Here is a 12,159-nt window from a genome sequence, read left to right on the forward strand (position 1 = left end):
TTTTGGTTTGGTTTTCTGTCTCTCACTGTTAAAATACACCTACCATTAAAATTGTAGACTGATCATTTTTTTGTCAGTGGGCAAACGTTCAAAATCAGCAGGGGATCACTGTAGATGAGATGTAGATGAGGCAGATAAGGAAGTTGGTAGATGAGGTAGTTCAGGTTACAGGGAAGAAAGTTTTAAATTTAGTTGAATGAAGTATGAACAGCTCCACTTATCTAGGCAACTGCGTTTGTTCTTCATTTGATGTGGGGAGTTATCTCTTGTTTCACACTTGGTAGATAAAAGTATCTTTTCAATTGAAATGTGTGCAATCATGTTAACCACAATCAACTTGGCCAATATATGCTGTTGGGTCATCTTAACATATGTCTCTTAAAAATGACCAAATGATGCATGAATGCATTGTGGAGTACGGTGGCGTGTGTGTTGGAATAAAAGGATTAGCCACTTGAACATATCATTACTGGCGTAACTTGGGTTCTGGATTTTTCCTCTTTGGTCCCATGGTAGGTACAAATTCCCATGTCTTAGACATCTACATTACATCTAATCTTAACTCCAAGCTTAGTTCCCAGACCAACCACTCACATATTTTCTACTACTCATCCAGTTTTTATATTTTTTATGATCAATAACACCACAGTCAATTGCCACGTGCCTTTAAAAAAAAAAGAAAAAAGTTTTACTAAAGGAATGTTGAGTTTGCACAATTTCCAAAGACGAAGGTATAAATCAACAGCCTTTGAACTTGCAAAGCAAACTAACTACTAGACTTGTGCACATGGAAAAATTTGTTTTGGCCGCACTACTTCATCTGAAAATAAAAAAAAATTAAAATTGGAATGGCAGAATTTTGTCTGCCAAAACAATTCAGGGAAACAAATCAGATTAGCCCAAGGGGCACAAAAATGGGCCAATCAGCAGAGGTGCACTTTCCCCCTATTTGGTATACAGGTCAAGTAAGAAAATGTAATCAATAGAGGGAAAAAAAGAGAAGTATTAAAAATTTTTTTTTAAAAAAAAATCTGTATTTATATAATTATTATTTTGATTTATATTTTTTTATATTTATTTTTTTGTGTGTGTCCTGATGAAAGCTCCGATCGGAAGCTGAAACGTTGACCTGAATTAACTATCAATAAAGAAGGAATCTTTGGAAAGCCTGGAGTGCCTTTTATTTTTTAATATCTATAGTATATAAATATAGATTAGTTTTTTCACTACTTCACTTTTTTTCCTTACATTTAGTCACTTATGACTCATTCTGTAAAAAAAGAAACATTTAGTGACTGTAACCAAGCTATCGATCATCTCGCCACGGGTGGAACTCCAAATCAAGAACCCTTATTTATTGCGTGAGTCCTTTGCTTTGTGATTAGTCTATATGGCAGTTAGCAAATTGGGAATTCAGATGATCACCGATTGGTCCAAATTTTGATGAAATGCAGTTCGTAACTAAACAAATAAGTCTACTAAATACTGAATCTAGAGACAAGCAATAATTCATTTTGGATAAAGCGAAAGGAATGATGACATTGTCTTCTGCTAAATTAGGCTAGAGATGTTAAAGAATTAAAACGGTTTTGAACAATGTAGAATGAATAAGAAGAAAACATAGAGCATATTTTTATCTAACTTTAGGAGTCGAGTTATTGTGAAAACATAAAACGTTTGTTTGTGTTCGTAATCATCTCAGACATTATTGACATTTTTGTGCCACTGAAATACTCAATTTATTAACCAGCAAGATTGTTGTGGGAGCAATAACGATTAAGGAGATGGGAGAGAGAGAAAGAAGAGAGAGGAAGACAGAGAAAGGAAAAGACATGAGAGAGACAGAGTGAGACAGTCAAAAAAGAAGATAAAGAGAAATATAGATACCAAGAGAGAGGATGTAGAGAGAGGGGGAGACAGAGAAAGAGGAAAGATGGGGAGAGAGAGAGAGAGAGAGAGAGAGAGAGAGAGAGAAAGAAAGAGGGAGAGAGAGAAGGAGAGGGAGAGAGAGAGAGGGGGAGAGAGGGAGAGAGGGGGAGAGAGAGAGAGAGAGAGAGAGAGAGAGAGAGAGAGAGAGAGAGAACGTAGTTACATGTAATAGGTTTCATTGTGTTCAGTGTCACTTTACAGATAACAACTAAATACTATTGTTACCTTAAAGAGTTAACAGCATGAAGTGCAGTAGGAGAGAATCCACAGTGAGGGACTCCCTCTTCTAGCTCTGATGTTGCAGGAGAGGGTGTAAGGGGAGGGTCACCTCTTAGTAATTGGTTAAAGATCTTCCATGTGTTAAATTAGCATAAAGAGACGCCGCTCCCAAAGTAGCCACTTGGGGGCCAAAGCTAACTGTGCGTCACAGCCTTTGGAGGAAAGAAAGTGAAGGACCCAAGAAGCATGCAACTCAATTTGTGCAAATGGCATCACAAGGGGAAGGCATGGACGTCTGGCTGAAGGGGAGATCTACCCAATGGTTCAATCACAGCCAGCTATGAATCTCTAATAATAAAATAAAGCACCGCTATTGCCAGCACTAATTAAAACACTGTCTGGGTTCAGGCTGAGAACATCGTTTTTTGCAGGAACAGCTGGAAGAGAACCAGATGTGAGTGAGGATGGTTCCTGTGGACTGACACGGATCCCGAACCGAGGAAATAGATAGAAAAGTGAGTGGAACGCTGTGATTGCCTGCGCTCTCTGCGCTCTCCCCTCCGCTACAGCCGGGACAGGAGCACATGTGGCTCTGGGTTCAATGCATTGAGACTATGGGAAGCAGGCAGCCTGGGCTTTAATTTCTGGGTGAATAGTGGGAGGCTATAACAAATTAATTCAATACAATTAAACTGCATCTTCTAGCCGCTTTAAAAATGCAGCCAGTGATCATTTAGTACATTTGTGAATACAGAGTAATGTATCGCTTGCATTTATTACGATTTATTATTTGTTAGAAGAATACTATAATAATTCGACTTTTCTTTCAATTGTCTCATTTTGTTTTAGGACGGGTTACTACAGCACCGTTATTACTACTACTGATATATTTCTATATAGAAGAGGTTTTAGTTATGTAGAATTTGGAAGAGAGATGTACAGTGTAACTCCTATTTATCATTGTACTCAGTAGTGTCGGCATGCTGATTAGAAAGATGTTTGTTGCAGAGATTGGTGGTCACTGATGATGATGATATTGATGGCTGTATGTTCTTCTCTAGGGTCCATCCAGCAAGGAGTGGTTGCCTGCAATAAGTCCTACCTGATGTCACCGCTGCTATCCTGAGCCCCGAGTTGAAGACAGAGGGAACCATCTCCCGGGTTTGATTTTTGAGACTTAGCTGGGACATAGCTGAATAAGGATACTATGGATTCAGAAGAGAAGCCCAAGCTAGCCAAGTCGGCGGTGGAGAAACTGTCTGATGCTGTGGGTGAAAAAACCAAGCAGCTGGGCACGGCCATGAAGGCGGACCACCACCAGAGGAGACTCATCTTGTTCATCGTTTGTGTTGCACTTTTCCTTGATAACATGCTTTATATGGTGATAGTCCCAATTATCCCAGATTATATTTTGAGTATGAGACTGCATGATGAGGCACACAGGCACATCAACACCAGCAGCTCCTACTCCAACAAGTCCATTATCAAGCCGACCTACCCGGTGGAGAATGAAGATATGAAGATCGGGGTCCTCTTTGCCTCCAAAGCCATCCTCCAGCTTCTGGTGAACCCTCTGAGTGGGACGTTCATAGACAGGGTGGGCTACGACATCCCTCTGTTCATCGGACTGGTGGTCATGTTCCTCTCCACCGTCATCTTTGCTTTTGCCGAGAACTATGCCACCTTGTTTGTGGCCAGGAGTCTCCAGGGCTTGGGCTCAGCCTTCGCAGACACCTCTGGGATCGCCATGATCGCAGACAAGTACACGGAGGAGGCAGAGAGGAGCAGAGCCCTGGGTATAGCCTTGGCATTCATCTCCTTCGGGAGCCTGGCGGCACCCCCGTTTGGAGGTATATTATACCAGTTTGTAGGCAAGGAAATGCCCTTCCTGGTTCTAGCGTCCATCTCCCTCCTGGACGGTATTCTGCTGCTGATAGTTATTAAACCCTTTGCAAACCGGACTAGAGAGAACATGCCAGTTGGCACACCCATCCACAGACTTATGATTGACCCTTACATTGCAGTGGTTGCAGGGGCACTGACTACCTGTAACATTCCCCTGGCTTTTCTGGAGCCCACCATAGCCAACTGGATGAAGACCACTATGGGTGCCTCTGAGTGGCAAATGGGACTAACGTGGCTCCCAGCCTTTTTCCCCCACGTCCTTGGTGTCTATCTAACAGTAAAGCTGGCTTCTAGCTACCCTCACTACCAATGGTTTTATGGGGCCATAGGGATGGTGATCATAGGTGCCAGTTCCTGCACAGTGCCAGCCTGTAAGAATTTTGGAGAACTTATTGTCCCACTGTGCGGTATCTGCTTTGGCATAGCCCTGGTGGACACTGCTCTCCTGCCCACCCTTGCCTTACTGGTAGACCTCCGTCATGTATCAGTGTATGGAAGTGTGTATGCCATAGCTGACATATCCTACTCGGTGGCATATGCCCTAGGGCCTATTGTTGCCAGTCAGATTGTCCATACCACGGGTTTCACCCAACTCAACCTGGGCATGGGTCTTGCCAACGTTCTCTATGCACCTGCTCTTCTGCTCCTCAGAAATGTATGCCAAATGAAACCTTCCCATTCAGAGAGAAACATATTGTTAGATGAAGAACCCAAGGGGCTCTATGACACTATTAAAATGGAAGAGCGCAAAGCTAAGTCTCATAGAGGCAAAAGCGAGGCTCAAGGAAATAGCATGGACAATTACCATGAAGGGAAGGCAGGTAAATACATGTCTGGTGAGGACTCGTCTGATTATGACTATAGTTAAATATTAAGGTCATGCTATGGTTAAGTGGGCTTTAATGAGACATCCAGCCATCTGTTTATGCACCAAGTGGCAATTTACAAATTATACAATTCTCATGATAATCACCAGGCTTTCTGTAAACCTATTTTTATGATATCTTGTTTTCTGGAAAAGTTTAAAAACTATCACAAATCTATCTATATCTATAAAAAAAAAAATTAATTAAAAAAAAAATAATTATAATAAAAAAATTAACACTCCCAAAGGAATATATTCGTGACTACAGACTCATAATCCTTCAAAAATTAGGTGCAGTATTTGTTTTAAAAAAAAATGTCTTTTTTTATGTTACACTCAATGTGAAATACTGACGATCTGTATAAATATAATAATAAAAAAAAATAATACAATCACACGTTCCATGGAGTGAATAAAGTTACATATTCAGGGAAATAAAGCTAATAAATATTGTAAATAGTTATATTTTGTGATTTGACCTCATGGACCTTTAAAATGAAGCATTGTATTGTTTTATTCCAGATTAAAATTTATGGTGTGTTTTTTTATTTTCAGTCATTACATGAATGGAATGTTTAACCCACTTTTACCACCACGAGCTGAATAAATAAATAAAACCGTTTGAAATAAATATTGTGATATTTTGTTTTATTCGATTATGGTTGTTTTTAAGCTATTATGGTCCACACTGATAAATGAATTATATTTTGTGAAAATGACTTTGTACTTGGAGAATCAGATCACGTTTTCAGATGAACCAAAAATTAACATTTTACAGGAATACTTTGATATAAACTAGAATTTTGAACATGATTACAGAGCATTTAACACACGTGATTTTGATTATTTAACAGGTTGCAACCGTTCTACCTGTTCCTTTAAAAGTATAAGAACACAGTCCTGGAAAACAAGAGGTTAAACACTGTATTTTATATTAGTAAAGCTTCCTATGACAAACGACTGGACTCTCTAGAGAAAAAAAATGACAGGTTACATACAAGCCATTTTAACTTTTATACAAGGATACATCATTTGACTTGTTCTTGATGGCCCCACTCCCCAATTTTTGATTACATTGGAAAATAAAGGCTCTCTATCAATAACAGCATAATGCACAATGTCCATCAAACTTCCTTAGAAGATGACTGCTTTCAAAGGCGATAGAGGCAAACCATTAATCACCCTCTTCTTCTCCTCCATAGACCTATCACAGCTCAGTAGATCACAGTACAGTTTGCAGACACCAAGACACAGCCAGAGGTACTAGACTAATTCGATACAATTTGTTGTTTGCAAATTGCTAGGATATAGGATACATTGGATACAGTTTGTTACAGAACAAAAAAAAATATTATTGGAAATAGTGTGTGTGTGTGTGTGTGTGTGTGTGTGTGTGTGTGTGTGTGTGTGTGTGTGTGTGTGTGTGTGTGTGTCTATATTATTCAATGGAAGTAGGAGGCAAACAAAAATACAAAAGTCTTTAATTAAATCTGGAAAGGACTAATCAATACCGAAGTGGTAACGATCATTCAACTTGAATGTTTCATATCCCAGAGTATAGGAATATGAACTAGTTTGAGGAGGATTAATGTAGAGCAGATATCACAGAGCATGTTAAATGTTACAATCATGTATCTTTCCAGGAAGCGGTTTACATTGATAGGAAGGATTGGGAGCTATGTACACGTGTTTGAAACGAACTACATAAATAAGTCTATACTAAGCGTTCTCTATGTTAGTGATAATAAGTGGAAATAATTAATGAGTATAAACATCTCATTGCACTGCATGTAGTGACTATAGAGACAGAGGAAGGAAGGACAAGCAGAGAAACAGACCATGGATTGATGGATGGAAGGAATGATAAATAGATACAGAGAGAGAGAGAGACAGGCACGCAGACAGACAGAGAGATAGACTGATAGAGAGAGAGATACATAGATAGACAGACAGACAGACAGACAGACAGACAGACAGACAGACAGACAGACAGATAGATAGATAGATAGATAGATAGATAGATAGATAGATAGATAGATAGATAGATAGATAGATAGATAGATAGATAGATAGATAGATAGGTAGGTGAATAGACAGACAGACAGACATATAAATAGATAGATAGACAGATAGAATAGACAGACAGACAGACAGACAGACAGACAGATAGATAGATAGATAGATAGATAGATAGACAAATAGAATAGACAGACAGACAGACAGACAGGTAGATAGATAGATAGATAGATAGATAGATAGATAGATAGGACAGACAGACAGATAGATTAATACAGACAGACAGATATATAGCATACACAGAAAGATAGATAGACAGACAGACAGACAGACATATAAATAGATAGATAGACAGATAGAATAGACAGACAGACAGACAGACAGACAGATAGATAGATAGATAGATAGATAGATAGGTAGGTAGATAGGTAGGTAGATAGATCGATAGATAGATAGATAGATAGATAGATAGATAGATAGATAGATAGATAGACAGACAGATAGAATAGACAGACAGACAGACAGGTAGATAGATAGATAGATAGATAGATAGATAGGACAGACAGATAGATTAATACAGACAGACAGATATATAGCATACACAGAAAGATAGATAGACAGACAGACCGACAGACATATAAATAGATAGATAGACAGATAGAATAGACAGACAGACAGACAGACAGACAGACAGACAGACAGATAGATAGATAGATAGATAGATAGATAGATAGATAGATAGATAGATAGAATAGACAGACAGACAGACAGACAGACAGGTAAATAGATAGATAGATATATAGATAAGACAGACAGACAGATAGATTAATACAGACATACAGATATATAGCATACACAGAAAGACAGACAGACAGACAGACAGATAGATAGATAGATAGATAGATAGATACTGTGTATACATTGCTCTCCTGCCTACAGACTGTAAGAGATGTGTGAAGGGTTCCACCCAGACTTTCTAACAATTATGTATTAGCCAAGATCTTGACTAGAGCAATGTGTGTGTACTCTCCAGAAAGTTGCTGTGTGTGGAAGACTGACTGATGCTGAACTTAGTTTTGTCACCAATAATTTAAAGCTGCACGAATAGGAATGTAAGGGAGGAGTTAATTGATGGTAAGGAAGGCAGGGGTTGATTGGGGGCTGATCTCTCTCCCTCTCTCTCCCTCTCTCTCTCTCCTTAGCACTTGTACCTTTAATTCAGGATACTCTGTTCAAGCGGTGAGGCTGGGAATGGTACCATGGACAGCAACACTAACGTCAGCAACCCAGACACTCAGACCTCTGTGATACTTCATAGTACAGCGCTACTGCATGCTACTGAGACAACTTTGTGAGACTTAGACAAGGATCAATAGAGTGAGGCAGGTAAGCACACCGATTTAACCACTCATTGTTTTAGAGAGAGATGCTATGAAATTGGAAACTGTTTGGCAACTATAGATTCTAAATATTGTTTCTTCTTGAATGAGGAGAGAAGTCACATCTCCTGCCTTGGCATCAACACAGCACAGAATGATTGAATTTCAAGTGACTGTTAGCATTCCATTGCATTCACCCAACACTGGCAAAGTCTATATTAAATGCACGTTTTGCTTGCTTGAGTGCTGAGGCTCACAAGTCGCTTTAGCTCAATTGAATTATTGTGTGTTAGGAAATGCACTGTTAATGGCAAATTAAACCGATGAAGATTAAGAAAGAACAAATTTAAAATAAAAAAATAAAAAAAAATAAAAAAACTTTCTTGCAAATGCCAAATAGCCATTTTGCTAAATCCTTTCATAATAGAGTTCTGTGTAAGTTCAATTTGCTACTTAGAAATCCTGGTCTGAACATTATACGTATTCAATTGATGTGTGTGGTCTGTTTAATTTTTAATGAAGCCAATCTGATATCATCAGCAGGCTTATCTGCTAATCATTACTATTTAGTGCCTTATAATGTTCAGTAGGCTCAGGATACAGGCAGATGGTTATATAGGAGTCCAGGGTGTTTGCACAACATTCATTTCTGTATATTTTATTGTATTCTGCCTGCTTGACTTCATTTTGTGTTTATAATTTATATATTAGTCTACCTGGTCTGTATATCATTGCATTAAGACTCAAGGAAACTCAACTATCTCTCTGCATTACATTGAATTACCATCTCAATTTACTATTATTTATATTAAAAATTGATATTCTATGAGATTAACCCCTTACGGACACATGACATGTGTGACATGTCATGATTCCCTTTTATTCCAGAAGTTTGGTCCTTAAAGGGTTAAACACTGGATCTTGATGTGCAGGTCAGTAATGTGTTAAAATGGAAAAGATCAAAGATGATCAATTTGTATAAGTAGGACAGAAACATAGGAAATTAATAATAATTCTTAAAGAATTAACCAGAAGAGATTAAAGGCATATTAACCGATCACATGGTTTTACGCTAAATCGCAATGCCATCACTTGATTAGCAATAGAATTTGATAAGATTAAGGCAGGAGATCTGTTTTTAATGTATGGGAAAGGGAAAGAAGTTGATGTATTGATAAGGACTGAAACAGAGCAACTGAGCTGTGTATGTAGTGCAAAAATACAATAACTCAAGTTAATCGCATATGAAAATATATAATAAACTGCATAAATTAAAAAATGTAGGTTATGGTTTACAGGCCTTGGAATGTATATTATTCCAAATGGTAGCGCTCATGCACCCATAGGACTTCAAAATGTGTTAATTGAGTTACTTAAACCAATGAATGACACCCAAATTGCTGATCAACGTTTCAACCCAATGTGGTCATTATCAAAAAGAAAACAATATATGCTCACATAATCAGGTCCGGTGATTAAAACTGAGGGTGTGTAGAAGAAAATGCAAAAAAGAGGCTATCCCAATGCCAGAACGTGACTTTCTGAGTAAAATTTGAACAGATAAGAAAAGTTATACCAATGACAATAAATTATGGCTTCTGTAATTTGTAAGCATAGAATCCATCATCGTTGACCTTTCAGTCATTGTATCACTTTGCCTACCGAATGGCTAGGAAACTAGGAAAATGATAGATAATCAATCCACAAAATTAAAAGCACACCACTTCAGTAAGTCATTTGCACTGATATAATACGCAAATATGCCATAATTTTACTAACAAAACGTGTATATATGCTAAACAGAAAATTGTGTAGAAAAGACCAGCACATTTATCGTTTAGGCAATATGAGCACAGCAGGAAAAACATTTTATTTAGACAATCTTACCTGTTTTGGCCTAAAAGGTGACTGTAAAAGGCAGATTAAATAGTTGACTTGTAAACATTCTTCAACTCAACATGTTGTTTTTTTTTTTGTCTAGATTTTGCATTTTTCTCAGTTTACTTCAATTCCTTGATTAGATAAGAACCCCCACTATCAGAAAAGTAATTGTTCTTCTGGCTACACCTTCATTTATTTTAGACTTCAGATCTTGGTTCAAGAAATTGGTAATTGATAATGATGATGTAGATTATGTGACTTAACAGTAGGTAACATTTGTATTGATGGAAATTGACATCTATCAATAGGCAGATAGCAAGCATTACATTTAAATACGACCTTAGACGTAAAAAAAACAGAATCCCTAAAAATCAAGAAATAATCAAAATATTGTGTTCTACAATATTACAATTCTAACTCTAAATCTACTTTACGGTTTTATAGACTACATAGTGCAGGGATTGCAACCTTTGGCACTCCGGATGTTGTGGACTACATCCCCCAAAATGCTCTTACACCCATGATGCTGGCAAAGCATCATGGGAGGTGTAGTCCAAAACATCTGGAGTGCCGAAGGTTGCCTATGCCTGACATAGTGCATTCAGGTTTCCTTGTAGATCGGTTATTTTGCCCTGACTTTATCATGCAAGTCACCAAGTTACCAGAATCCGCTGTTTTTCTAATAGGTCTGTTTGAATTCACTAAGTACCTACTTTTTAGAAAATGGAACATTTCTCTACATATTTACCATTATCCCATTACCTAAAACAGTTGCCCTAGGTAACATGTGACAACGTTTGTCTTAAATATGTTCTTCATAATAAATATAAAATGTGCTAAACATTTCCTGGTACCTAAGTCATATTTATTTTATATAAAATAAATAATGTAAAATATAATTATTTTCATGTTTTTTTTTCACATTTATTTACACTTGCATTAATTTGTATTTCTTGTATTGGTAGTATCACTCAGTATAATTCTTATTTACCGAAAATCCTGAGTTGTATCAATATTCCTCTCTTTAATATTCTTTGGATCTGTGAAAACATCATATTTCTTAGTACCATAAACAGCAAGATCATATAAAATGGTTGAACTATTTTTATTTATTTAATTATTTTTTTGTTTATTTATTCATTGTTGTTTTTTTTTATTATTATTATTATTTTATTTATTTTTCATTTCAGGGCTCAGTCAAAATTTATAGATAGCTCAGTAGGAGAACATTGTTGATTAAATAACTGTCACGTTCCCGTACATTCATTTGGAAGTCTAATATGCATATATTTGCCTGATATTTGTTTGAGAGACTATGCAAAGCTTCACTCTTTGAATGAAAATTCAGCAGAAGTATAGAATAATATAAACACAATAGGTGTTTATTCGCTGAACCACAAATTGCAGTGAATTAAAAACCGAATTGGAAATGTTGCAAAGTTGTGACTATAACTCCTTTGGAGAATTTCTCTAAATCAGTTTTTTTGTTCTGCTGCTGAAACTTTGCAATATAATCTCCAATACACTATAATTCATTGTTTTAGTGATTACACCCAAAATAGCATGTTTTCTTTCCTTAGTGCTATTAGAGTAGGCATCTTGCTGACAATAATTAAAACAAATCATGTATCAGCACTTAGTGAATCTACCCCTATTTTTAACATAGGGCTCAGCACATTTGAGTTTGGGGCATTGTCCTAGACAGTTCACTAGATTATCTTTATCTTGCGCTCTCTATGCTGTGTGTTCTATCTTGCTGACAATGACAAATTGCTGGGGAACTATGAGGACAATTAAAGGGTTGTGTCCTTATACACTAAAAGGGGATGCCAGAAGACCCATTTTGTATGTATTGCCCTTATTATATTGCTGAAAGGGTGAAATGATACAAGGAATCCTAAAATTCAGGGCACCCCAGCATTCTAACCCTCATTCGTGGACTTTTGATGAATTGTGAGGCCCACA

General features: G+C 37.2%; 2 protein-coding genes across 3 annotated transcripts in view; both read left to right on the top strand.

Moving 5' to 3' along the window:
* The first annotated feature begins 2,376 nt into the window (after window positions 1–2,376).
* SLC18A3 (solute carrier family 18 member A3) lies at window positions 2,377–5,511 on the top strand. 2 transcript variants are annotated; one of them, XM_063434643.1, is made up of 2 exons: window positions 2,377–2,663; window positions 3,210–5,511. In XM_063434643.1, the coding sequence occupies exon 2, from the start codon at window positions 3,356–3,358 to the stop codon at window positions 4,919–4,921; it is 1,566 nt and encodes a 521-aa protein (XP_063290713.1). In that variant the 5' UTR covers window positions 2,377–2,663; window positions 3,210–3,355; the 3' UTR covers window positions 4,922–5,511. The 2 variants fall into 2 exon arrangements, with proteins under 2 accessions (XP_063290713.1, XP_063290714.1); XM_063434644.1 differs by having other exon boundaries at window positions 2,377–2,602.
* A 2,655-nt stretch (window positions 5,512–8,166) lies between these two features.
* CHAT (choline O-acetyltransferase) overlaps window positions 8,167–12,159 on the top strand; it is a 93,255-nt gene continuing 89,262 nt past the window's right edge. The window contains exon 1 of the mRNA XM_063434645.1: window positions 8,167–8,320. The gene's annotated coding sequence lies outside the window, so the exon portion shown is untranslated. The remainder of the gene's footprint in view (window positions 8,321–12,159) is intronic.

The sequence above is a fragment of the Pelobates fuscus genome, chromosome 10, assembly GCF_036172605.1.
Source record: "Pelobates fuscus isolate aPelFus1 chromosome 10, aPelFus1.pri, whole genome shotgun sequence".
In the NCBI taxonomy this organism is placed as follows: Eukaryota; Metazoa; Chordata; class Amphibia; order Anura; family Pelobatidae; genus Pelobates; species Pelobates fuscus.

Coding starts and splice junctions, on each gene's coding strand:
- SLC18A3 (XM_063434643.1), top strand. CDS start 3,356: ATGGATTCAGAAGAGAAGCCCAAGCTAGCCAAGTCGGCGGTGGAGAAA.